Source organism: Lithobates pipiens, unplaced genomic scaffold (genome assembly GCF_037356315.1).
Source record: "Lithobates pipiens isolate NorthernLeopardFrog02 unplaced genomic scaffold, aLitPip1_a1.2 Scaffold_16, whole genome shotgun sequence".
Lineage (NCBI taxonomy): Eukaryota > Metazoa > Chordata > Amphibia > Anura > Ranidae > Lithobates > Lithobates pipiens.
In genome coordinates, this window is record NW_027507748.1 from 241,890,546 (window position 1) to 241,918,276 (window position 27,731).

The 27,731-nt window shown below is 44.6% G+C and overlaps 1 protein-coding gene across 3 annotated transcripts in view; it reads left to right on the forward strand.

Moving 5' to 3' along the window:
- Positions 1-3,177: 3,177 nt before the first annotated feature.
- Positions 3,178-27,731, forward strand: part of BLACAT1 (BLACAT1 overlapping LEMD1 locus) — a 207,413-nt gene continuing 182,859 nt past the window's right edge. The window contains exon 1 of one of the 3 annotated variants that reach the window (XM_077481224.1): positions 3,178-3,335. Coding sequence is in view for 1 of the 3 variants with exons in the window: in XM_077481222.1 (XP_077337348.1) it covers positions 4,318-4,329 (12 nt within the window). In the remaining 2 variants the exon portion in view is untranslated. Of the gene's footprint in view, positions 3,336-4,184; positions 4,330-27,731 lie in introns of those variants that run through there. The other 2 variants (XM_077481222.1, XM_077481223.1) reach the window with 2 other exon arrangements.

The window sequence follows — 27,731 nt, forward strand, 5'->3', positions numbered from 1 at the left end:
TTGTGGAGGTGTCAGCAAGAGGAATGGAAGAAGGAGGTAGCACCCTGGAAATACACCGATGTTGGCATGGAGGGCTCCAAGCCAATACTTGTCCAGAATTCCAGTCCAGATGTGGGGAGTGTTTCTGCAACCATGGGAGGCCCAGGATGATGGGACTGGAAGATTTAGGCAATATTAGGAAAGAGATCTCCTCTCTATGCAAGGACCCAATGCGTAACTCTATAGGAGAGGTTTTAAAATAGATTGGAGTCATAGGCAAGAAGGAGCCGTCTACTGCGGTCACAGAGAGAGGCATAGCCAAGGCAACAAAGGCAATGCCCAACTCGGAAGCTACAGACTGTTCAATGAAATTCCCGGCAGCACCAGAATCCCCATATGCAGAGAGTTGATAAGCATTCTGAGCCCAGCAGATAGCTACGGGAAGGGGGAAACGAGGGAAACGAGGAAAATTACCGAATCGGTCTAGATCACCTCCCTCTGAGTGAGCTAGACCCTGGAGTTTCCCGGACGGAGTGGACAGGAGTTCAGAAGATGTATTTTATCGCCACAATAAAGGCACAAACCCAGTCCCATGCGTCGGCCACGCTCTTCGGGAGTGAGGCGGGTTCGCCCAAGCTGCATAGGCTCTTCCAACACGTGAGAGGTTGAAGACGGAGAGGATTGCACCGATCTTTGGACTACCTGTGCTGGACGGCCAGCAGGGGGATGACTGGATCTGGATTTCTCCAGAGCCCGCTCCTGGAAGCAAATGTCAGTTTGAATGCTCAATGCGGTTAAGTCATCCAATGTGGTGGGAATGGCGCGTCCGGCGAGTTCATCCTTGACACGGTCAGATAGGCCTTGCCAGAAGGTAGCAGAAAGAGCCTCATTATTCCATTTGAGTTCAGCGGCCAGCGTACGGAATCGAACTGCGTATTGGCCGACTGTAATTTCTTGCTGACGAAGACGAAGGAGGGCCCCAGCAGATGAAGACGCTCTGCCAGGCTCATCAAAAGTTTTCCCAAATGCATCCAAAAAGAGCTGGAGGTCAGAAGTGATAGGAGCGTGTGATTCCCAGAGTGGAGAGGCCCAAGCTAAAGCATCATCGGAGAGGCGAGAGATGATGTATGCGACTTTGGTGCAATCAGTAGGAAAATGGTGGCTGGAAAGTTCGAAGTGGATGGAACACTGATTAATGAAGCCCGACAAGCCTTAGGATCACCGGAGAACCGAGGTGGTGACGGCAGATGCAGCAGGGATTGCCAGGTGCAGCAGGTAAGACCGGAGCAACTGAAGCGGGAGCAGGAACGGGAGGAGCTGCAGCGATGCAGCGAGTTGCAGACGACCCAGACGAGAGGAGCTGCAGCGATGCAGCGAGTTGCAGACGACCCAGACGAGAGGCCAGATCCTGGAGAACCAGCATTATTTGCTCTTGTTTAGCTTCCTGGGAGTTAAGTCTCTGAACTAGATGTTGCATGGGATCCTCGGTCAATGGCCAATTCTCAGAGACGCTCATGGCTTGAGCAAACTGTCACGGTACTACTTACAGCGAACCCTCAGGCGAGCAGGTGACACGGGATCCCCCAGGGCGTGGAATCTAAGAGTCAGCCGGTGTTCCGCCAGTGATCCTCTCATGAAGGTTTGGACTTAGCTGCGTGCTGACCCCAGGTCCCGACCCCAGGGTTCACCTTGCTCGCTAGGGAAGTACCAGAAGACACTGTAGACAAGGATGGATGGATGAAGCAAGGAAAGATAGGTAGTGAGCCAAGGTCAGGGCGGACTGCAGACAACGTAATCAGAACAAGCCGGGTCGGTACACAGAAGATCAGATCACGAGAAGACAGGTAAACAGGTTACACAGGGGAGCTAGGAACAAATATTGCTCAAGCAACCAGTAGCAGGTTTGAAAGGGGTTTAAAGCGGGATTCCACCCTAAAGTGGAACCTCCGCTGATCGGAACCCCCCCCCCTCCGGTGTCACAATTGACACCTTTCAGGGGGGAGGGGGGTGGAGATACCTGTCAAAGACAGGTATTTTCACCCACTTCTGGGCATAGACTCCCACGGGAGTCTATGCCATTTCCTGCCCTGCCGCGCTGTCTGCTGGGACACACACGGGTCCCAGTGACAGCGCGGAGATTTCCTATTGCGCGGCGCGGCTCGTGCATGCGCAGTAGGGAACCGGGAAGTGAAGCCGATTCGCTTTACTTCCTGATTCCCTCACCTCGAATGGCGGCGGCAGCAGCCGAGGCCCGAGCGGTCGATCGGCCTCGGCTGCCGGCATCGCTGGAACCCGGGACAGGTGAGTGTCCATTTATTAAAAGTCAGCAGCTGTAGTATTTATAGCTGCTGGCTTTTAATATATTTTTTTTGGGCAGAATCCCTCTTTAAATAGAGAAGCACATGAGGGCTGGACAGGAAGTAGCAGGAAGGAATCATATATTAGGCAACAGGTGAAGGGCGTCGACACCCATAGCTGGAGAGTGCACAGAGCTGAACACCAGACAGTGGACAACAGATGCCAGCCGACCCACTGCAGTCAAAGTTAGACACAGATAAGCTCCGCAGCTGATCTGTGACAGCTGACTACATAAACCCAAAAGGGACAGCTAGATCCCAATAACTGAGGTGGACCAAGATGGCAGTATAGTACTTGTACTGAGCCACCTGAATAGTTTCTCACACTGTTCGCTGGGCAGGTGAGTATGTGAATTGAGGACGACACTGGACAAAAGGTAAGAGGGGGAGTGAAATTCCTATTTAAGGAACCACATGGTTATTTCTGTTAAAAAAAAAAAAAGTAACCACATGGTTCAAGAGGCCAAGTTTGTATAAAAACATTGCCATCATCTAGGTTTTCTGAGGGCTATATGAGTTTAAATGCAACCCTAGTAATGGGGGCATGGTGCATGGCACGTGGTGAACACAGTGTGGAACCTGGTAGATGGGGATATGTATACATTGTGAAATTTTCAAACCTCACTTTTATCAAGAAGTGTACACTTGCTAAAAACATGTGCAATGCATAGGTAGGTTAAATAACTTGTATTTTATCCTAGTGCTTAATGGGATACTAGCACATTTCTGAGATGTGACAGACTACCCACCTTCTTTCGCTCTCCCTCTCCTATTACCTTTACTGTCCTTATTTTCTCCTTGTGCAAAAAGGAATTCCACCCACATATCACCTGCTTCCTCACTGCCCCCCTCTCCTTATCTTCTTAACTACCTTCAACCAATATTCATATAGCTCTGGCCATCCCTCCCAGATCCTCATCCTCGGTGTGTGGGTTTTCCTCAGTAAGGAATCCTGGAGCTGTGACACAGAGCTGGTAATCTGCTGCAAGCATCAAGAAGGTAAAGGTACTCAGTATCCCAGTCTGCAGAAGTATGTGTGTGTCTACGAGAGTACTACGAATGTGTGAAAGCTTGCCGGAGTGTTAATGTGTGTGTCTATTCAACCTTTTGTGGCTAGCTCTTTGGATCACCTTTCACATTTCTTTGTGTGTATCTACAGTTATTTATTTCTGTATATGGCATATTCTCATAGAGTGTATACATTTACATTCAGGTAATTAGATGTTGATGTATTTGCCTTTAAGTAGGTGTATAATTATATGTTTACACGTATATTTTGCAAGGCCTTAGTTAAACTATTTTTTGAGGTTTATCCATAATCATTAGTTCATATTTGTCTTTGTTTACATTTATGTTTTAGGAATTCTGTGATTATTTATACATAATAATTTACTGAATATTAATTATACATGATTATTGATATTTAGATGCTCTTTGAACTGCATATAAAAGCCACAGTAATTTGTCTATACAGCAATAATAATGTATCTCCTAGTTTTTAATGGTAGCAGTCGTTTCTGACTACAACAAGCTGTACTGTATGAAGTAACAAAAATCCTGAAGGGCTTCTCCTGTGAAACAAACCTCCCAAGACCTCCAGTTTTTACTGAGCGTGTTCCTATACTGCAAAGAGAAATAATCTGTGTTGTTTCCATCTGAAGTGTAGAACTGCCCTCTCCCTGATCCCTTTTCCAAGAGCACCTAAAATGATATGTGCGGTCTTTCCACCAATTCTTTTTGAAGCAATGTCGTAGATAAGTAAACAAAATCTTTATTGGACGGACTTGTCACACGTTTTTGTGATCCTTTCAGACCCCCACCTTATCTAGCCTGTTCTTTAGAGCCCCTCCCTACAATACAGGGGGGACCACTGTGTTTGTAAGAGCGGATCAGGAGAAGGAGAGCAGAGCACAACATATTCTGCAGCCAACAAAGAGGGACAAAGAGGCAGGGGGACAGAGACAGAGCTGGCACAGCTTGAATGCAGAACACTGTAAGTATCATATTTAAGACATTGCACTGAGACAGAGATGCTAACCAAGACATGGGGTGAAAAGAAAGAAAAGCCTGTGTGGTTCAAAAAGAACAAAAAAGGAAAAATTGCCAGAGTTCTCTCTGTATTGTTGAATCTCATGGCAGTGAAAGGGTGAAGTAGCGGTGAGTAAAATGCGCAGATCATCCTGCCATCTCTGAAAAGAGGGGAATCACAAATGGGAAGAAATAGATCTGAAAGCAGGGACGGAATAGGAAGCAATAGGAAAAGGTTTTAAGGTGTATTCACTGTGTGAAAAAAAAAACTAAGGTATAAAGTGTGTCATCTAGAGGAAGACTAGGTTTTAAAATAAATAATAAAATAAACAATGAAATAATAGGCAGATCCTAAATAATTTGTTGTACACTTGATTTCAGTACAGTATGTTTTTTAGACTTTCAGTAATGAACCACCACAGGTAAGCATGGAGTCTCTATGTCACAGAAAATAAGTTTGGGTTTTCCTGTGGTGCATAATGTAAAGAACAACTAGCCTGAATCAGGAACCCTAGCAAGAAGATATTAGTTTTATTGTTTGGTTCTCCTGGTTGCACTGTTCATGTTTGTCCCAATGAAGACTGCTGATGTGCATAATCTGGCAAACAACCTGAACCAGGAACCCTGGAAAGATTTGATATTTCTGGTTGCACTACTCAGGTTTTCCCCAATGGAGATGACAGACATTTTTTAGGCAATACCATACTCCACAGGTACAGGCCATGACAAGTGGTATTCAGGAACAGTCAATGGTCAGGGCAAACAAACTACAAAAGGTGCTGGTGTGGGTGCTGCAAAAACCAAGTATCCAGTCAGAGCTGAAAGATACCAGAAATTGAGCCAGTCCCAAAATGGAAGCATGCCAGATAGGCTCAGGAAGTAAGCAGGAGCCACCAATTCTATACACTACCCAAGGCTTCTCTCCTTGGATCCATTACTTACTAATTTACAACTGACATGAGTTTGCCTTTGCGAAATTACAAACCAGAATGTCACTATCATATTCAAATTTTATCCTGGGAGAACTCTTTCTGGGGGCTTAGATATGCAAGAATGCATACTCAAAACATGTTTTTTAACAGGGTGTGAAATGAGTTGGGTAAGTAGACAGAGGATTTTAATTATTTAGACAAGAAGGTTGTGTTACCTTGCACCATATAAAATGCAATAAAGTAAGTAAAAACATGAAAAAGGCACTCTAAGGCAATATTTTCTTTTGGATAAAAAAGCTACAAAGTAGGGTGCAGAGAATTTTTTTTTTCCATATCAGCTACTTTATACCTTATAGTAACGTGAGGAGGGTCTTTAAAGAACCGGCCAAACTGGCAGCTAGTACATTGGAATAGGCATGGAAGGGAAGAGAAACTTTAAGCCCTTGTACACACGGTCGGAGATTCCGACAACCAAATCCGTCGGATTTTGTCTGACGGATCTTGTCCAAAACTGTTGCATACACACGGTCGGACAAAGTTGTTGGAAAATCCGATCTTTCAGAACGCGATGACGTAATTTCGTTACGATGGGACTACGTTCAGGCTAGTAGCCAATAGCTTTGATGTAGGAATTTGATCTGAGCATGCGTGGCACTTTGTCCGATCGGAATTCTCTACACATGATCGGAGTATGTCTGATCGGAGCATTTTGTCGTAAAATATTTCCGGCAAGTTGGAAAAGTTGGTCCGACGGATATTCCGACGGAAACAGTCCAATGCAGACCACACACAGTCGGAATATCTGACAAAACGCTCCGATCTGACACATTCCGTCGGAATCTGTACAAGGGCTAATGATGATCTAGATGTTTCACTGACATGCTGAATATGGGAGAATTCTCCCCAAGAAAATAAGGTAATCCACTTTATAGATGCAAACAAATACTTGCCTGAGCTACTTTGTTTTTCCATTGGAGTAATTCTTGAATGCTTATGAGAAATCTAGTTTCATATTTATCGACTGCAAATTACCCTCCAACAATGTGAGATAAACTGTGCCTTCTGTCAAAAACTGTGTATGTGGAATGGAAAGTGTCCTTTTAAAAGCAATCTAGTGGATTTTTTCAGACTAACCAAAAGTCTTACTTTCACTGAATATTTTCTTTTTTACTTAGAGTTTGTTTATTCTAAATCCATACACATTAATTTGGGTATTTTTATTTTGTAATTACACTTGTTCTGGTTGATACCTAGAGCAGGATAAATAAACTGTCACCTTTTTCCTGGTAAAATAATCTAAAGCAAAAGCTGAAGGGAAATGATGTGCACCATTTTATCAAATACCCGATAACAGTATAGCAATATTCGAAAATTGATGATGGTATAAGCTGACTATAGTGCGCTCTTCTGGGCGTTTTATTTTGGGCAAAATCAGTACAGCCTGAAAAAAAGACACCTTTGATAGTGAAAATATTGTATGTCACTTCGACATCTTGATTTTCTTTTGATTAATGTTATTACTTTGCTTAAGGTGGTTCTAAAGTCAGAAGTTTTTTTATCTTAATGCATTAAGATAAAAACCTTCAGTGTGCAGAAGCCCCCTAAGCCCCCCTAATATTTACCTGACCCCATCTCAATCCAGGGAGCGTCTCGGCTGCACAAGTATCACTTTAAAGCCCAACTCCAAAATACAAAACAATATCTCCAGGCCATAGGCCCCCCTGCATTGCAAGGGTCAATGCTCATTAATTCTAGGGATGACAAATAAGGTGTGATACTTACCCACTCCTCTCTCCAGCAGGCTCCCTCTCTCTGTGTGACCAGTCAGCTTAAGCCTCTTCTATAAGATGCTCTGGCCAACAGTGGCACAATGACATCATTAAATACAGGGACTCAAGCCTTACATTATACATGAAATTGGGGGAGGCCTGTCCACAAGCTGGATTGGAGAGGAGCACTTGAGCCAAGCAGAGTGAGGAGAAGAGCAAGTATTGATAGTCACTGCTCTCCACTATGCTCCCCCAGTGCTCACTGGACTGAGGGGTTGGGGATCGCTGGCTCTCAGTCATGGGCTAAAAGGGGTGCCAGCAGTCAATCAGGCAGTAGGAAGGATCCTTACAATATTGTCAGGATGCTTCCTAACCTGGAGGCAGCTCTGCCCCATATACTGTATAAGCTATTGCCCCCTCTCAGCTGAGTCTTTGTCACAGGTGGATAAAAGTAATTGTCCACCTGTGACCCACAAAAGAAGTATGGCCAAACATGTTTTGACCATACTTCTCTTTTAGGTTGCCATACGTTTATAAATACAGCTCTTTTAACTAAGGGAAGCATTTATAAAGCAGTAGTATGACCTTACTGTGGCTATACTACTGTTTTTAAAAGGGCACATTTATAAAACACACCATTGTGCTTTAAAAAATGTTACTGCTTCAATGAATGGCAAAAAGGGAGGTGGTGAAAAGAGTGGCCTGGTTACATAAAGTGATGAGACCAGCCTATGTATAACTCTAAAGTACACTCTGTAGGACACTGCAGCCTCCACATCATGGCTTCCATTTTAGGAATAAAGTATGTAAATGCAAGTAGAGATTGGCTGAGGCATAAACAAGGTGCTTTCCAGAGAATAGTGATATTTGTTTTCAAGTATAAATGGACCCATAAAAGAAAAGTTGAGATTCAGTATTCTGACTTGCAGAGCCATTATTGAATCTGATTAAACACAAACCTGAATCAAATTCTCAAATTATTTGTAAGATTTTATTAAATTAACATGTCATTGTTTTGCAGTGTTCATGTGTTATATTGTGAATCAGCCATAAGTAAGTCTTTACTAAAGTAGTGATGAGCTAATCTGTTTGAATTTGATTCAAAGGCTGACTTAGCAAACATGTTCAAAAATCTGCAAATTGCAAACTTTAATGTGAATCCTATTGAAGTCAATGGGAGGCAAATCTTGAAAATCAATTCTCTCCATTTTTAATACTAATAGGCAAGGGTGTATCAAACAAGCTGTATGGGGAGCTGCACAGTGCCAGTGGGGACGTGTACCAATGCAAAAAAAATACAAATACTGTTTGGCAAGGAGCAGCTCTTTTAATAAGATTTAAAGATAAACTTAAAAAAATACACAATTCTGGGGGCTTTGAATACAGCTTGTGTGTTACTAGACATGTGCAGAGTAAAATATTTAGTTTCGGAATTTCGTTTTCGTCCGAAAACTTAATTTATTTAGTTACTCCCGAAATTAGTTTTTATTTATTTCGTTTTTCGTTCAAAAATTGCATTCGTCCGAAAATCCACATGAATTACGGTCGAATCTGTCTTGGAAGGCTTATGGTGTCTGTCGAATGTATAAATAAGATTCGACGGAGCTAACTATATAGCATACTTTAGAACCCTATTAAAGTCTATGGGACTCCAACGTTCAAAATCTAAAGTGCTAATTTTAAAGGCTAATTTGCAAGTTACTGTCCTAAAAAGTGTTTGGGGACCCGGGTCCTGCCCCAGGGGACATGTATCAATGCAAAAAAAAGTATTAAAAACGGCCGTTTTTTCGGGAGTAGTGATTTTAATAATGATTAAAGTGAAACAATAAAAGTGTAATATTCCTTTAAATTTCGTAGGGGGGGTTGTCTATAGTATGCCTGTGAAGGGGCGCATGTTTCCCATGCTTAGAACTGTCCCTGCACAAAGTGTCATTTATGCAGAAAAAAAAGTCCTTTAAAATCACTCGCAGCTATTATGAATTGTCGGCTCCGTAATACAGAGAACATTCATTGAAAGTCATTGATAAAAAAACAAATAAATAAATAAATAAAAAAGCGTGGGGGGTCCCCCAAATTCAATTACCAGGCCCTTCAGGTCTGGTATGGATATTAAGGGGAACCCTGCCTCAAATTTAAGAAAAAATTTGACGTGGGGTTCCCCCTAAATATCCATAACCAGACCCTTCAGGTCTGGTATGAATATTAAGGGGAACCCCGCGTCAAATTTAAAAAAAAATTGACGTGGGGTTCCCCCTAAAAATCTATACCAGACCCTTTATCCGAGCACGCAACCTGGCAGGCCGCAGGAAAAGAGGGGGGGACGAGAGAGCGCCCCCCCCCTCCCTCCTGAACCGTACCAGGCCACATGCCCTCAACATTGGGAGGATGCTTTGGGGGTCTGTGACCCCTCAAAGCACCTTGTCCCCATGTTGATGAGGACAAGGGCCTCATCCCCACAACCCTGGCCGGTGGTTGTGGAGGTCTGCGGGCGGGGGGCTTATCAGAATCTGGAAGCCCCCTTTAACAAGGGGACCCCCAAATCCCGGCCCCCCCCTGTTTGAAATGGTAAGGGGGTACAAAAGTACCCCTACCATTTCACAAAGAAAGTGTAAAAAATGGTTAAATAAAACAAACACACTTTTGAAAAATTCCTTTATTAAAAATAAAAAAATAAAAAAAAGATTCCAGCGGCGGTAATCCACTCTTGCTATCCAGCGACGGAAACCTGCCTGTGTTACATCAGAGGGGTGCGGGGTCACCCATACGTCACAGGGAACCCCGGGTTTCCCCTTGCGTCAGAGGGGGGCGGGGTCAGGTGACGGGTGGCCCCGCCCTCCATATATAAGAAACGTCAGCCGCCGGAAAGCCTGCAGTGTCTCCTCCACGGAGACAGAAGAAGGATGGAGGATTCGCTGCGCTGGATGAGATGAGCCATCGCTGGAGAGATGACCGTCCGTCGCTGGATAGCAAGAGTGGATTAGCACCGCTGGAATCTTTTTTTTATTTTTAATAAAGAAATTTTTCAAAAGTGTGTTTGTTTTATTTAACCATTTTTTACACTTTCTTTGTGAAATGGTAGGGGTACTTTTGTACCCCCTTACCATTTCAAACAGGGGGGGGGGGCGGGATCTGGGGGTCCCCTTGTTAAAGGGGGCTTCCAGATTCTGATAAGCCCCCCGCCCGCAGACCTCCACAACCACCGGCCAGGGTTGTGGGGATGAGGCCCTTGTCCTCATCAACATGGGGACAAGGTGCTTTGAGGGGTCACAGACCCCCAAAGCATCCTCCCAATGTTGAGGGCATGTGGCCTGGTACGGTTCAGGAGGGAGGGGGGGCCGCTCTCTCGTCCCCCCTCTTTTCCTGCGGCCTGCCAGGTTGCGTGCTCAGATAAAGGGTCTGGTATGGATTTTTAGGGGGAACCCCACGTCAATTTTTTTTTAAATTTGACGCGGGGTTCCCCTTAATATCCATACCAGACCTGAGAGTTCTGGTTATGGATATTTAGGGGGAACCCCACGTCAAATTTTTTCTTAAATTTGAGGCAGGGTTCCCCTTAATATCCATACCAGACCTGAAGGGCCTGGTAATTGAATTTGGGGGACCCCCACGCTTTTTTATTTATTTATTTATTTTTTTATCAATGACTTTCAATGAATGTTCTCTGTATTACGGAGCCGACAATTCATAATAGCTGCGAGTGATTTTAAAGGACTTTTTTTCCTGCATAAATGACACTTTGTGCAGGGACAGTTCTAAGCACGTGAAACATGCGCCCCTTCACAGGCATACTATAGACAACCCCCCCCCCCCCTACGAAATTTAAAGGAATATTACACTTTTATTGTTTCACTTTAATCATTATTAAAATCACTGCACCCGAAAAAACGACCGTTTTTAAAACTTTTTTTGCATTGATACATGTCCCCTGGGGCAGGACCCGGGTCCCCAAACACTTTTTAGGACAGTAACTTGCAGAATCTTTTCTCTCTGTCAAATCTTTTTTCTCTGTCGAATATTTTCTCTATATAATCTTGGACTAATAGAGGTAAGGTTAGGCACATTCGACCACAGGTTCTATAGACACAGATTGTTGTCAGAGTCATGTCGAATCTCCTATTCTATATCGAACTGTTGTAACAATGAAAACGAAAATAAAGCATTTATTTATGTCGGATCTTTCATTTTTCGGATTTTGTGCTTTCGTTATCGTTTGTCAAAACGAAAACGAAAATAGCTGAAATTCGGACGAAAATGCATTCAGACGAAAACGAATGCACATGTCTATGTGTTACCATGACACCTCATTTTGTTATTTAATTGTAGATGACACGTTGAGTCCTGGCATTTTTGCTATTCAGTTCAGAGAAGTCATTTTGATTATTGGTGTGCTTTACCTGTTATATACCTAGGCTATACAACACCTTTCCTGTGTACGTAGCTAGGTTTATCTAAACCATGGTCTATAGTAGTCCCCTGTCACTCTATCTGTATGTGCTCGTTATATGTATGCTTGTAAAGGCATATGGCCTTGTATTTTTTTCATACATTATTTTGCAATATTTTTTGTACTTTGTGAGGGGTTAGATGGGCAGCGGGTGTGTGTGTGACCCCCTGGATGAGTTCACTACACAGAAAGTAGGCACAGCAAACAGCATTGAAGGTGGAAAAAAACAAAGGTGTGATTTATTTACACTGTATACAGTGAAAAAATAACAGCAAAACAAAACGAAACATGAAAATAAATCCTTGCCAACTTGGCCACTTACTACACATGCAGGTTTCCTATCTAGCAACTAAGTGCAGCCTTGTGCTGCCCCCAGCACCTATCTCCCTGTTTTAGAGGTTTGCCACAAAGGCTTTGTCTCACCGCACAAGACAGGAATCACGCTACACAGAACTGGTTCCAGGATGGAGAAACTCCCTAAGGAGGCTGGGAGCTTTTGTAGAGGCCCTAATGAGCCAACTTGCTTAAGCTGGGCTCCATACCCCACCTCTGAAGGAATTCCCACTAGTGGAATAAATCCACATAGAGCCATAATCTAGGACACACATACCTTCCATCCTGAATGCAACCAGGTGATTTTACCTGCCTGCTGACCTGAACCTGAACTGGAGGGTATGTGACAACATACCCCTCCCCACCCCTTGTTTAAACCTTGGGGTTGGAACACCAGTAGTCAGGCACGCATGAACCCAGGATAAAGCATCCACATTCCCCATCTGAACCCCAGGGCGATGCTTTAAAGTGAAGTGGAATTTTTGTAGAGCCAGGAACCACCTATTTACCCTTCTATTGGTCTCATTATTTGGAGCCATCCACTTTAACAGAGCTTGATCAGTAACTAGGTCAAAATGTCTACCTAGCAGATAGTACCGAAGGGAATCTAAAGCCCATTTAACAAGCTAAACACTACTTCACAATAGTGGCATAATTCACATTGTGGGATTTTAATCTCCTGCTGAGATAAATGGCAGAGTGCTCTTCCCCCTTCCAAACCTGAGATAACACTGCTCCTAACCCAACATCTGATGCATCAGTTTGTACAACTAATCCCTTAGAGAAGTCAGGTGAGTACAGCACTGGCTGGCTACATAAAGACTGGAATGCTGCTTCAGCTTCCAGAGTCCATTTAACCATGACAGACTCTTTTCCTTTTGTCAGGTTGGTTAGAGGCACAGCCTGAAAAGCAAAATGGGGAATGACTTGCATATAGTTGCCTGCAATTCCTAGAAATGCTTGTACTGGCTTCTTGCTGTTGGGACGCAGCCAACTCTGTATGCCCTCAAATTTGTTGGCTTGGGGTTTTATCACTCCCCTCCCAATAGTGTACCCAAGATAGCTGGCCTCTTCCTGTCCAATGGTACACTTCATTGGATTGGCCGTAAACCCAGCTTCCCGTATGGAATCTAACATGGCTTGCTCTTTTGGCAAATGTGAAGCCCAATCTGTACTTTGGACAACCACATTGTCCAGGTAAGCTGCAGCATACTTCTGATCTTGTCCATTTTCCACTTAAATGTTGCCGGCACATTCTGTAACCCTAAAGGCATTCTTGTATTACAAATGCAGTTTTCTCCTTTGCCAACTCGACTAGGGGAATCTGCCAATACCTTTTGGTCAGATTGAGCGTTGTCGTGTACAGGGCTCATCCCAGTCAGTTGATCTACTCATCTACTACGCTCATCACTGGCTCCCTGACGTTTTGGCTTTTCTGACTATACATTCCGGTTCCTGAATTCTGGCTATGTTTTGACTATGTTTACCCTGTTTACCTTTTTTTGTGTGATTTAACTGTACTTCTGTCTCAGTCTGATCCATGGTTTCTGACAGTAGGCAAAGGCCATGAATTCAGAAGATGCAGTCAATCCACTTGTTGGTAATATTTTTTCCAGATTGGATGAGCAGGATCATCGCATGGATCAGTTTGCCATGGCGTTACAGCTCACCTGGAATCTCCCATTGTGACTGCTCTGGTACAACCTGTGTTTCAGACTGACCTGTTGCTGCTCCAGTCTCTGTCCATGCACCCACCTCGAGTACTACCTCTATAAGAGGTATGCCTGGTTTCGTTTCACTTCCCCAGCAATTTGGGGGTGATCCAGTCCAATGCAGAGGGTTTCTCAACCAGGTTGAGATATACTTTGAGATGCTTCCCCAGGCATTTGCCCCGGACAGAAGCAAAGTAGGTTATGTGATATCTTTGCTTTCTGAGAGAGCCTTGGCCTGGGCAAACCCTCTAAGGGAGACACAAAAACCTGTTGTCTTGAGTTACCCTGAGTTTGTGGCTTCTTTTAAAAGGGTATTTGATGTTCCCACATGCTCCGATTCTGCTGCCAAGTACCTCATGTCCATCAAACAGAACTGTTGCCGATTACGCCATTGAATTCAGTACTCTGACAGCAACAGTTGCTTGGAACAATGAGACCCTTGTAGCTGCCTTTTCTCATGGTCTCTCGGATACCATCAAGGATGAGATAGCAGCCCGAGATATACCCACTGAGCTGGAGAAGTTGGTCACATTTGTCTGGCATCCTCATTGATGCCAGACTCAGAGAAACACTCCCTTTTAAGAAGCGCTTGAGGAAGCCCCCTGCACATTTGTCTCCGAACTTTGCAGTGCCACCCCTGTCTACCTCACCTCCCATGCTTCCCAGTACCAAGTCAGCCTGTGAAGATAAACCCATGCACTTGGGCTTCACGCACCTCTCTGCGGATGAGAGAACCCTTAGGAGGAGGGAGAGATTGTGCCTTTATTGTGGCCAGGCAAGTCACTTTTTGAAGTCTAGTCCTACCCATCCAGGGAATGCCTGAACCTTGAGGTCCTGTCACGTACTGACCTTAGGTGGCGTTTTTTCATTCAGTTATCCAGAAGGATAAGCCCCTGATTTTGGTTACCACTTCATGGGCTGAGTCGTCCGTCAAAGATACAGGCTCTCATTGACTTTTGGGCTGCAGGCCTGTTCATTGATGCTGCCTTTGTATCAAAGCACTCGATTCCACTGCAGCTGCATGACACTCCACTTGCCATTGAGGGTCTTGATGACAGACCTCTACAGTCTGCCCATGTGACTCGTGAGACTATTCCATTGTTCATAGCCGTAGGGGCTCTTCAACATAATCCAATTCCAAGTATTTTCCTCACCTAAATTTCCGCTGGTTATTGGTTATCCTTAGTTACAGAGGCAAAACCCCTCTTTTAATTGGCTAAGTTCTCTCCTGGTCACCACAATGCAGTAAGACATGCTTCCAAAAGGTAGCCAAGGTCCTGTGCACCTCTTCACTCTCCCCCCTGCCGGAGGAGTAGCGTGATTTTAACAATGTCTTTGACAAAGCTCAAGCCAGTAGTTTGTCCCCACACCAGTCGTATGATTGCGCAATTGACCTTCAACCTGGTGCCATACCCCCTCGTGGCCGGGTTTACCTTTTGTCTGTCTTAGAGAATAAGGTCATAGAGGAGTATGTTGCAGATGCACTTTCCCTTCCACTGGGCCTCCTACAACCCATACCTAATGGACCTTGTCTCCTGCCTGCGCTGGTTTCTTCTTTGTGAAGAATAAAAGTGTGAACTGAGACCTTGTATTTATTATAGGGGTCTCAATCGTTTCACGATTAAAAATGCCTATCCAATTCCATTGATTATGGATTTATTTATTTATTTTATTATTTATTTTAGAGGGGCATACAATCTCTTGACAATTAAGGAGGGCGATGAGTAGAAAACTACGTTTAATACCAGAACAGGCCATTATGAGTACATCGTAATGCCTTTTGGCCTTTGTAAAGTCCCAGCAGTTTGCCAGGAATTATTAATGATGTCCTCTGGGATTTGTTGCAGTCATGTGTAGTGGTTTATCTCGATGATATCCTCGTATTTTCCAAGTCCCTGGAGAGCCACCACACAGATGTCTGTTGTTGCTTCAGGAACGAAGAGAGAACAATCTCTTTCGTAAATTGGAGAAGCGCGAATGCCACCGTGAACAGGTTAAATTCCTTCTCATTTTCACTGGTAATTTCTCGATGGACCCAGAGAAACGTTCAGCAATCCCACAGTGGCCCCAACCCATGGGTTTACATCCTCTGTAGCGTTTTCTTGGCTTTGCCAACTATTATCTGAGGTTTATTCGTAACTTCTCATCTCTGGTCAAGCCCCTGACTAATATGACCAGAAAGGACGGTAACCCACAGAGTTGGTCCATTAAGGCCTTTGGGAGTCTCAAGGCTGCCTTTGTTTCTGCTCCTGTGTTGGCGCATCCTGATTCTACGTTACCTTTTATCCTTGAGTTGGATGCTTCTAAGACTGGAGTTGGCGCCCTTCCGTCTCAATGTCCTACCTCTGAGAGCACTATGCATCCTCGTGGCTACTTTTCCAAGAAATTGTCACCTGCGGAATACAATTACGAGATTGGTGACAGAGAGCTGTTAGCGATCATTTTAGCCCTGAAAGAATGGAGACACCTCCTCGAAGGTACCACTTTTTCGGTTCTGTAGATGTAGTGTAATTGTAGATGTAGTTTAATTCTGAGTTATTAAAAATATAGTATTCAATATCAGTCATGCACATATGTTTTTCATTAGCATGTGAAAAGGACAGAGACAGTTTTCTAGGATCAAAGTGACACCTAGATGCCAATAAAAGTTCCCATTAGAGTAAACATAGATTGCCACCTTCCTGAGGCTTCAAAGAAAACTACTAGTCATTTTGGGTACACGGATCCGAAGGGGGCATTCGCAAGGCCCTTGGCCGGTCTGCAAACTTTGAGTAATATCAACAGCTAAGGAACCTATTTTATCTCTCATAAAAGCTAAAATATTAGCAGCAGAGAGATGAAAATAATTCCTTTTGATCGTACACGTGATGGGTTACGTGTACAAGTAACTCTGTATTTGTAGCATGTGTGGAATTCTAGAGAACAACACAAAATCGTTATATGGCACCTGATTGCGGCAGGCAGGCAGTGATTGGTACTGTCGCGATTGGACTAATGGTATCAGAAATCCTATCCATGACCCAGCAATCAGCGCCGTTCTGGGCCCACATCAATATTTCAATAAATTGGGTAGCCTGAGATATGGACATCGTTCTTCCATGGAGCCAGTTCGAAACTGGGGAGTTCCCACATGTTCCAGTATGATTCTACAAAGAGAATAGAGCGGTAAAGTTTATTTCTGTTTTTATCCTTTTTTATTTTCATAGCAAATTGACAATTGTGTGCCTTTCTGGATTTTTTGTATCTTTTTTGGTAACTCCTTTTTCTTTGTATATCTTTTATGTACTGCCCACTTTTGGGATATTAAATGATAAAATGAATAAGTGATTTCTGTGTACTAAGCTAGGACTCATATATCTGGAGAAGTTGTTGTATTTTAGTGCCTAAATATTCAGTCTAAGTTATGTGCCAATCGGTATGCAATTGCACTGCGTGTTGGCAGATTGCATGCAGATTGTAAGCTAACAGATCTGTCGGATGGAGATCTGTGTGTGGTGGCTCAGCAGACCAGTCTGTGGACAAACTGTTGGGTTGTGGCAGGCTATCATTTATTGTGTGTCTGATGTGTGGGTGTGGGGATAGTGGAAAGAGTGATTAACACTGGGGTTCAAGCTTGCAGGATATGTGGAGGAACCCTAGAGGTGTGTGCTAATTGCTAGACTGCTCCCCAACCCTTAGAGTGCACCAGATTGTATGTAAGATTCATATCTGCCTGTGTGTGGTCAGCTAGCTGGATTGGAGTGGAGTCTCCCTCTAGTGGTGGCCAAAGGAAATGTGGGCTGTGAAAGTACCAAGGCCAGTCTTACATGCTCAGTATAAGTTCCCCCTTATTTCCTTAGTTCTTCATATACCCCGGTCACAGAAAGCACGTTGCGGTTAGCTAGTCGCTGTGGGTGTGCATAAATTGTGACATAGTCTACATGCTGATGTAATTGGCCTCGTAGATGCCTGTTCCGCGTGTGCTCAGAATAAGACTCCATGACACCTTCCAATGGGCCTCCTACAACCCATACCCAATGGAGAGAGACCCTGGACCCACCTGTCTATGGATTTCATTGTGGAGTTACCCAACTCCCATGGCAACACAGTTATCCTTATGTTGGTTAACCGGTTCTTGAAAATGTCCCATTTTATTCTACTTAAGAAGTTGCCCACTTCTTAGGAACTGGCTTTGATTTTTGCTCGGGAGATCTTTCACTTACATGGGCTACCCAAGGTGATTGTCTCGGACAGGGGTAGTCAGTTTGTGTCCTGGTTCTGGAGAGCCTTTTGTGCACAGTTGGGAATTCAGCTTGCTTTCTTGCTTTCTCCTCTGTGTATCACCAGCAGTCTAATGGGGGCTGCAGAAGGAGCCAATGAGTCCTTGGAGCAATTCCTATGTTGCTATGTTTCTGACCATCATAACAACTGGTCAGACCTCCTACCACAGGCGGAGTTTTCTCACAATAGTGCCTTGAATTCGGCTTCCCGATTGTCCCTGTTTATGGCAAACTTTGGTCTCCAACCTTCCATGTTGCCTGACTCATTTGTTCTGCAGAGTATTCCTACGTTAAAGGAGCATCTCCGTGGGGTGTACCTTGTTTGTCTATTGTATGGATTCTGACCAAATCCTTTTGGGCAGGAGCACCCCACTCCTTCATCAGTGCCTCCCATTAGTGTCCACTGTGTCATTAGGTGGAGACCTTTAGCTCTCCCATATAGCGGAGTGAATGGCTCCCATGGTTCAGAGAAGCAGGATCTCCCATTCTATGGCTAGTGTAGGACCCACTAACCATGGGGTACTTTGTCGCAGTAAGTGAGCTTAAGTACCATATAGCAATATGGTGTGACCAAATCCCCATGTTTTTTTGAAAATGTCTTGATGTTTTAAATAGCCTTGTAGGAGGTAAATGTCTTTTTTGCATGTGTGCACTATAATATCTTGTTCAGTTGTATGGTCTTATGGCTGCACCAACTTTAATGCATCTTTTAGGGTGTGCCCCCAAATATCTTGTTTTTCCAACCAGGTTGGGGACAGGGTCTGACTGTCACCTCGTAACCTCTGGCTTTGTGTTCCCTCTCTGAAGTTCGCACCTCGGTTTATTGGGCCTTTCTGTATTTTTCACAGCATTAACCCAGTGGCTTACGCATTACACCTTCCTTCTAATATGTGTATCTCAAATGTATTTCATGTCTCCTTATTAAAACCTTTGGTGTGCAACCACTTTACCACCTCAATGTCTCGTCCTCACCCTGTACAGGTTGAGAATCATGAAGAGTATGAAGTACAGTCCATTGTTGACTCCCGTAGGTTCCATGGGCGCATACAGTATATGGTGCATTGGAAAGGGTACAGTATGGAGGAATGCTCTTGGTCCTCATCATCTGACGTACATGCCCCTGTCCTCCACTATGATTTCCATAGACATTTTCCCCTCAAGCCTAGTCATCCTCCGATGGGGAGGGGTCATTGAGGAGGGGTTGTACTGTCAGGGCTGAGCTCAGTTCTTCCTTCTCAAAGCTGGCCACTCCTATCTCTCCACAGTGACTCACCTGTTGATAATATTCTGCTCATCAGTCCTGCCCACTTAAGCCGTCCAGTCCAGATGATCTCAGCCTTTGTCTTGGTCACATCTCTAGAGATGCTTTCCTGTGTTCCTGCTAAAGACTTGCTTGGCTGACATTCCTTCTGGCTCCAGATCCTGTTTACTGTTCTACTATGCTCATCTCTGGCTCCCTAACGTTTTGGCTTGTCTGACTATCCATTCCGGTTCCGGAACTCTCGCTATGTTTTGACTACGCTTATTCTGTTTACCTTTTTTTTAATTATTAAACAAGTGTGATTTAACTGTACTTCTGCCTCAGTCTGATTCACAGTTTCTGGCAACGTGGCATGCAATAGGTGTCAAATTTTGTAACTTTATTCAACTGTCGAAAATCGCTAACAAATCGCCAGCTCCCATCAGGTTTGGGCACTAACACGATAGGACTGGACCAGTCACTCTGGGACTATCACACCTAATTCAAACATTCTTTGTACTTCCCCACGTATTGTCTCCCGTATTCGATAGGGCTTTAGTTTTACCCTTTCACCTGGCGTGATGATAATATCATGCTCTACCCCAGATATTTATGCTGGCAGGTCAGAGAAAACCTCTTTGTTGCAGAGCACAAACGCTTTAACTTTCTGTTGTTGGGGTTTCGATAAGGTGACTGCTATTCCAACCTCAAAAACCAAGCAATCAGACTGAATCGGCGACAACAAAGTCTCTGCGACTACGGATTCCCTATCCCTCCAGACTTTCAACAGATTGAAGTGATATATCTGTTCTGGCTTTTGCATTCCTGGTTGTCTGACCCTGTAGTTCACCTCACTCACTTTTTCAATTATCTTGTATGGGCCTTGCCACATGACCAGGAATTTACTTTAACCAGTTGCCGACCGCCGCACGCCGATGTACGTCGGTAGAATGGCACGGGCAGGCATAAGGACTTACATGTACGTCCCTTGCCTCCCGTGGGTCGGGGGCCCGATCGGGCCCCCGCCCGGTGCCTGCGGCGGTCGGTTTTCGTCCGGGAGCGATCCGGGACGAGGGGGCGGCCATTCATTCATGGCCACCCCCTCGCGATCGCTCCCGACGAATAGAAATCCCCGGTGACATCACTTCCTCTCCTGTAATGTAAACACAGGAGAGGAAGTGATGTATTCTCTCCTCCGTGTCGGTATTTTTCGTTCCGACACGGAGGAGAGCGGATCGGTGAGTTGCACCAACACTCTACACACACAGTAGAACATGCCAGGCACACTCACACCCCCCCTTTACCCCCCGATCACCCCCCCAATTACCCCTGCCCCCCAGTCACAGTGACACCAATGTCATTTTTTTTTTTTTTTTTTTTGCATTGGTGTCATTTGTGACTGTAATAACTGTTAGGGCAGTTAGAGTTAGCCCCCTTTAGTTCTAATGTACCCCCCTAACCCCCCCAATAAAGGTTTAACCCCGTGATCACCCCCCGTCGCCAGTGTCACTAAGGCTGGGTTCACATTGCAGCGGTTTATGAGAACGAATGTGATTCGCACCGCCCTGCAGTGCAAATCACATCCGATCTCTGTGCGATTCGAGTTCAGCCATTCGCCGCACCCGCCACACCCGCCGCACCCGCCGCAAATTCGCACGGGACCCTTTTATTGGCCCGCAGCAGAATCGGATCGCATGGGTGTTCACACCATGCGATCCGAGTTTGCAGATCGCACTGCGATATGCGAACTGATCTGGGGGTGTCAGTAACATTTCACTGACACTCCCAGCAGTTCGCATAGGGCAGTGTGAACTGCCGCCGGGAGGCATGCGATGTGGGAACCCGCCGCGGATTCGCGGCGTTTCCGCATCGCTCCAGTGTGAACCCAGCCTAATAAGCGATCATTTTTCTGATCGCCGTATTAGTGTCACAGGTGACGCTAGTTAGGCAGGTAGGTATTTAGGTTCGCCGCAGCTTTTTATAGCGCCAGGGACCCCCATATACTACCGCATAAAGCCCCCTGATTGCCCCCTAGTTAACCCTTTCACCAGTGATCACCATATAACTGTTACAGGTGACGCTGGTTGGTTAGTTATTTTTTTATAGTTTCAGGGCACCCGCCATTTATTACCTAATAAAGGTTTAACCCCCTGATCACCCGGCGGGTGTCATTTGTGACTAATAACTGTTAGGGCAGTTAGGGTTAGCCCCCTTTAGTTCTAAGGTACCCCCCTAACCCCCCCAATAAAGGTTTAACCCCGTGATCACCCCCCGTCGCCAGTGTCACTAAGGCTGGGTTCACATTGCAGCGGTTTATGAGAACGGATGTGATTCGCACCGCACTGCAGTGCAAATCACATCCGATCTCTGTGCGATTCGAGTTCAGCCATTCGCCGCACCCGCCGCACCCACCGCAAATTCGCACGGGACCCTTTTTTTGGCCCGCAGCAGAATCGGATCGCATGGGTGTTCACACCATGCGATCCGAGTTTGCAGATCGCACTGCGATATGCGAACTGATCTGGGGGTGTCAGTAACATTTCACTGACACTCCCAGCAGTTCGCATAGGGCAGTGTGAACTGCCGCCGGGAGGCATGCGATGCGGGAACCCGCCGCGCATTCGTGGCGTTCCCGCATCGCTCCAGTGTGAACCCAGCCTAATAAGCGATCGTTTTTCTGATCGCTGTATTAGTGTCACAGGTGACGCTAGTTAGGCAGGTAGGTATTTAGGTTCGCTGCAGCTTTTTATAGCGCCAGGGACCCCCATATACTACCGCATAAAGCCCCCTAATTGCCCCCTAGTTAACCCTTTCACCAGTGATCACCATATAACTGTTACAGGTGACGCTGGTTGGTTAGTTATTTTTTTATAGTTTCAGGGCACCCGCCATTTATTACCTAGTCTCACTAGTGTACCCCTAAATTTAGGGGTGTCTACTTTCCAAAATGGGGTCATTTGGGGGGGGTTTGTGCCATCTTGGCATTTTATGGCCTTCAAAACTGTAACGCCCTTAGAAAGCCTGAAGGCGGTGCTTGGTTTTCGGGGCCCCGTACGCGACTAGGCTCCCAAAAAGTCCCACATATGTGGTATCCCCGTACTCAGGAGAAGCAGCAGAATTTATTTTGGGGTGTCATTTCACATATGCCCATGGCATGCGTGAGCAATATATCATTTAGTGACAACTTTGTGAAAAAAAAAAAAAAAAAAAAAGTTTGTAATGTTCCCGCAACTTGTGGCAAAATATAAAATATTCCATGAACTCAACATGCCTCTCAGCAAATAGCTTGGGGTGTCTACTTTCTAAAATGGGGTCATTTGTGGGGGTTTTGTGCCATCTTGGCATTTTATGGCCTTCAAAACTGTAATAGGTAGTGAGAAGTGAACTCAAAAATTTACGCCCTTAGAAAGCCTGAAGGCGGTGCTTGGTTTTCGGGGCCCCGTACGCGGCTAGGCTCCCAAAAAGTCCCACATATGTGGTATCCCCGTACTCAGGAGAAGCAGCAGAATTTATTTTGGGGTGTCATTTCACATACGCCCATAGCATGTGTGAGCAATATATCATTTAGTGACAACTTTGTGTAAAAAAAAAAAAAAAAATTTTTTTTTTGTCATTATTCAATCGCTTGAGGCAAAAAAATAAAATATTCAATGGGCTCAACATGCCTCTTATCAATTTCCTTAGGGGGTCTACTTTCCAAAATGGGGTCATTTGGGGGGGTTTTGTACTGCCCTGCCATTTTAGCACCTCAAGAAATTAGATAGGCAGTCGTAAACTAAAAGCTGCGTAAATTCCAGAAAACGTACCTTAGTTTGTAGATGTGACAACTTTTGCGCAAACCAATAAATATACAATTATTGACTTTTTTTTTACCAAAGACATGTGGCTGAATACATTTTGGCCTAAATGTATGACTAAAATTGAGTTTATTGGATTTTTCTAATAACAAAAAGTAGAAAATATCATTTTTTTTCAAAATTTGCGGTCTTTTTACGTTTATATCGCAAAAACTAAAAATCGCAGAGGCAATCAAATACCATCAAAAGAAAGCTCTATTTGTGGGAAGAAAAGGACGCAAATTTTGTTTGGGTACAACATTGCATGACCGCACAATTACCAGTTAAAGCAGCGCAGTGCCAAAGTGTAAAAAGACCTCTGGTCATTTACCAGCAAAATGGTCCGGTCTGAAAGTGGTTAAACAGTAGGGATTATTACCAGTACCCTATCCCCCGGAGGAAAAAGGTACAGGTCTGGATCCCCGATTGTACACCCTCTGCTGTGCTAACTGCAATTGGGCCAAATATTCTTTTACAATTGGCATTACTTGTGCAATTCTATCTTACAAATGGGAGGCGTGCTCAATCACACTCCTGTGGGGAGAACTCTCACTTTGCCAAGTTTCCTTGGCGATGTCCAACAGTCCTCTTGGGTGTCTCCCATAGAGTAAATCAAAGGTTGAAAAATCCATAGAGGATTGTGGTACCTCACTGATGGCAAACATCAAATAGGGTATCAGACCATCTCAACCCTTACCATCTCTATCCACCACCTTCTTTAACATTTGCTTTAGGGTTTTGTTGAACCTTTCAACTAATCCATCTGTTTGGGGGTGATACATGGCTCTCCGCAATTGTGTCACTTTGAACAACTTGCTTAGCCCTTTCATAACCTGGGACATAACGGGTGTACCTTGGATCATAAGCAGTTTATTACAAATTCCCACACGGCTGAAAACAAGAAAATGCTATTGTCTTGGCAGAGGTATTTCAGAGAGGAATTGCTTCTGGATAGCAGATGGCATAGTCCAGTATAACCAAATGTACTGATGCCCCCTAGTGGACTTCATTATCAGACCTACCAAATCCATTTCTATCTGCTCAAAGGGGACCTCAATGATTGGAAGAGATACCAGCGGGTTACGGAAATGTGTCATGCATGCCGACTTTTGACAAACAGGGAAACAATCATTTCCTTCATCACCCCAGCAATACTCTCTCCTTGTTTTTTTCTGCCCCCCAAATGAACTCCAACACCAACTTCCTGTAAGTTTTGGGCACCACAAGTTGCTCAATGGTTCATACATTTGAGACCTAGGGTGTTTTCCAAGTTGGAAAGTCCAGCTATGCACACACTGAGCCCGGGCGGCCAAGGTGACACCCAGCCTTGCCGATATTTCTGTTTTTAGCACAACATAATCTTTTGCTTGGTAAGGCTCTAGGTCATAATAAGCTTTCTGCGATTCACCAGATAATAGCAGGGCCCCCAGTCCAGCCCACTGCTCCTTAGGCTAGTTTTCCCTTTCAGCCGTCCTTTCAAATGTGGTCAAAAACACCTAAGGATCATCCTCTCCAGTCATTTTTGGTAGTAAATCTGTTAGGAAAACTTCCCTTGTGATCAGTAAAAACTCCAGGTGTTCTGAGAAGCAGGCAATTTATTTCTGATGTGGCCCACAACAGAGAGACATGCTTACAGGACAAAAGCTGAAGAAAGATGTCTGCCAAAAGAAAGTGTCCCGCCTGCTCATACCCCACAAGAAAAACACCTCTATGCTTCTATTGGCTGAGGGAACATAAATAACGTTGTCATGGCACAGGATGGCACTTTATTTACTATTCATGTTCCTCGTACATTCTTAGGCTATCATATTAAGTTAAATCTAATGATCCTACACTTACTATGAAGTTAATTAAGACAAAACAATACAACAAGTTAATACAATAATGTGCTCAGAAGTAAGCTTTTTAACAAATCAGTCTCAGGACTATTGTTTTTCTAATAGTCGCACAATAAACATTTAAAACTTTTCTAACATTCCCTCCTCTTTGTGTGACTATTTTACCTCAATACATTTCGATGAAAGTCCCTGTGTTATACACTTTCGGACTGTATGTCATTAAGTTGAGCTTCAATGTCCACATAGGTCTCCTCAGAGGTAGAGAGGGTTTGACACATTGTTCTTGAGACTGCAGTTTCAATGAGTTTTTGTGAAAGTCCTCGAATACAGGGAATGCAGCAGCATCCGCAAGTAACCAAAACAGCCAAAGCCACAGCGATTGAGATCAAACATGATGTGATAAATCCAGTCCATTTACCAAACCATCCTTCAAGCCAAGTTGTGAATGGATCATTAATACCTGAGTTTTCCGCCAATTCATTCGATAGCGCAGTCAGTCCTTCCAAGGCTCTGGTCACTGTCCCTCCAGGAGCTGTATTGTTAGGGATAAAGGTACAACACATGCTACCGAACATTTTGCATACCCCTCCTCTTTCAGCTAAGACCATATCTAAAGCCATTCGGTTCTGCCAGGCCATTAGAGATGTGGGGGCTAACTGTTCTGCTAGGCCCTTCACAGCATCCCTAGTATAGTTTACAAATCGTTGTTGGTTATAATATATATAATTAATCCAGTCAACATTTTTATTTATAGTCACCCACCAGAGAAGAGACTCAAACCCAGCTGTCACCTGATTCCTGGCTTTAAACTCATCCGGCACCCCGCGAAGAACCCCAATCTCATCTATGTAGATCTAAGAGTCAAATGACCCCAAGGGAGAGGTGTACCTACGATACTGTCGGTGACTCTTAGTCCACGGGTATTCTGACAGGATTCTCAGGGGCATAGCCAGCTGGACCATAGCGCAATCCCCTTGGGCATTGGCTTGTAGTCTAGCTCACAGTTTCTTATCCCCAAACATCCACCAGACATCAGCTCTCTGAATGTCATGTCCAACCCAATCACCATTGTCCGTGTTAATCCTCTCCACACAGTAGTCATCAGGCAGTGACCCAAGATCCACCGCGCTACGGGTCCCTGGGAGTGCAAAACAAGTAAAGTTGCCCGGATAAGCGGTAACCGCTGGAGGTATCTGAGGTCTCTGTACTGGGGGAAACAACAAACTCAATGTGTGACAAGTAGAATTTTCTTCAGGTTTATAGCTCTTATTATACAATTGCAGCATACATTTTAAACCTTCTGGATCTGTATTGTGATCTAGAGGAAAAGGAACTGTTGCTAAATGTGGTCTGGCTCCTGCACAAACTAAACAGTTTTCCTTTTTCAGAGTTTTAACCTCAACCATTGTAACCACTCATTTTTTCTTGGTCGCCCGTCTCCAAAGCTATGGCATCTTCTATTGTGAATCTTATAGTTATACTCAGAACTTCTATTTTAGTATGGCCTTCTTCTTTCCCTTCTGAGGCCGCGTACACACGGGCGGATTGTCTGCCCAACTAAGTTCGTCAGACAATCAGCAGACAATCCGTTCAAAATTTGCATGAACGGACTTGACCACACACGATGAGCAGACAGTCCGCTGAAAGCGTGCGTGATGACGTGTACAGCACGTACGACGGGACTAGAAAAACGACGTCCTATACACTGCAATGCAACCTTCGGCCGTGTAAATCCTTTCTGAGCATGCGCCATACTTAGTCCGTCCAACTTGCCTACACACGAGCGGACTGTCCGCTGAAACCAAGTTTGGACGGACAAAACCAAGTTTGAACGGACTGTCTTACGGAAATTCCGTAAGACTTTGTTCGTCAGATTGTCCGCTGAAAAAGTCCGCTGAAGCCCACACACGAGCGGATTGTCCGCTGAAACACGGTTCAGCGGACTAAGTTGGACAGACAATCCGCCCGTGTGTACGCGGCCTCAGTCTACCTTTTCCTGTTGTCTAGTTTTATTAGGTGGTAATACCTCAAGGAAAAATGTTCCTGAGGGATCAGTTCCTGACACCCATGCTCCCATGGAATACAACCGCTGATCTTCCTTCCTCGGCTCCTTTAATGTTATTAATAGTTGGTTACAGTTCTTACTATTGTGAAGGGGGAGTTGGCCGCTTTTGTGATTATGAGTCTCTCCTTTATTCCACTCTTTTTAGCCCCTGGTTGATTATACCCCCAATCTTAATACACTGTGGTCCACAGGGCCTGATCCCATGCTTGACATCCTGCCTTATTCCAGAGCCAGCAGATATATTTATCTGCCCATAGAAGTCCTCTAGCCCCAGTTGTATCCCCACAATCTGCAATCTGACAGAAGTCTACCAGTATAGTGCTAGTTATTCCCTCTATAAAGTTTTAGATTTAATGCTTTTCCTGTTCTTTCCTAATTCAAAGGTTCCTCTACTCTTCCATAATGTATAACCCCTCTTATGGATGCCTCTCCTAGAGTCACCAGTAACCCAAGGATAATTACTGTCCCTTTCATCCTAACCAGCTACAGAGTTCCAGCGGATAGGATAGGGGAGGGAGACTTCACCGGTTTGAGACAAGTCCCACCTTGTGTGAGACCTCCCTTTGTAGCCGGATTTTCTGAACCTCTGGTAGCCATCTGGCCCTATTCTGCCTGTAAAACCTTTTTACAATGGGACTGGTGAATCCAGGTAGACCTCTCTGCAATCCTTATCACAGTAGGGGTAGTTAAAAGGACTTTGAAAGGACCATCCCACCTTGGGGAGTACCACTGCTTTTTTCTTATTACTTTTTATTGAGACCCAATCTCCCACATGCACCTTTTTCATCTTCTTTTGGGGGTGTGATATACATACTGGTCACCGCTACTAGTAGGCAATACATCCAATTATTTTTACCTATTTCTTCCATAGCTTTTCTCAGTTTGCTTTTTAGAATGCCATTATGTCTTTCTACCAATCCAGCTGATTGGGAATGATAG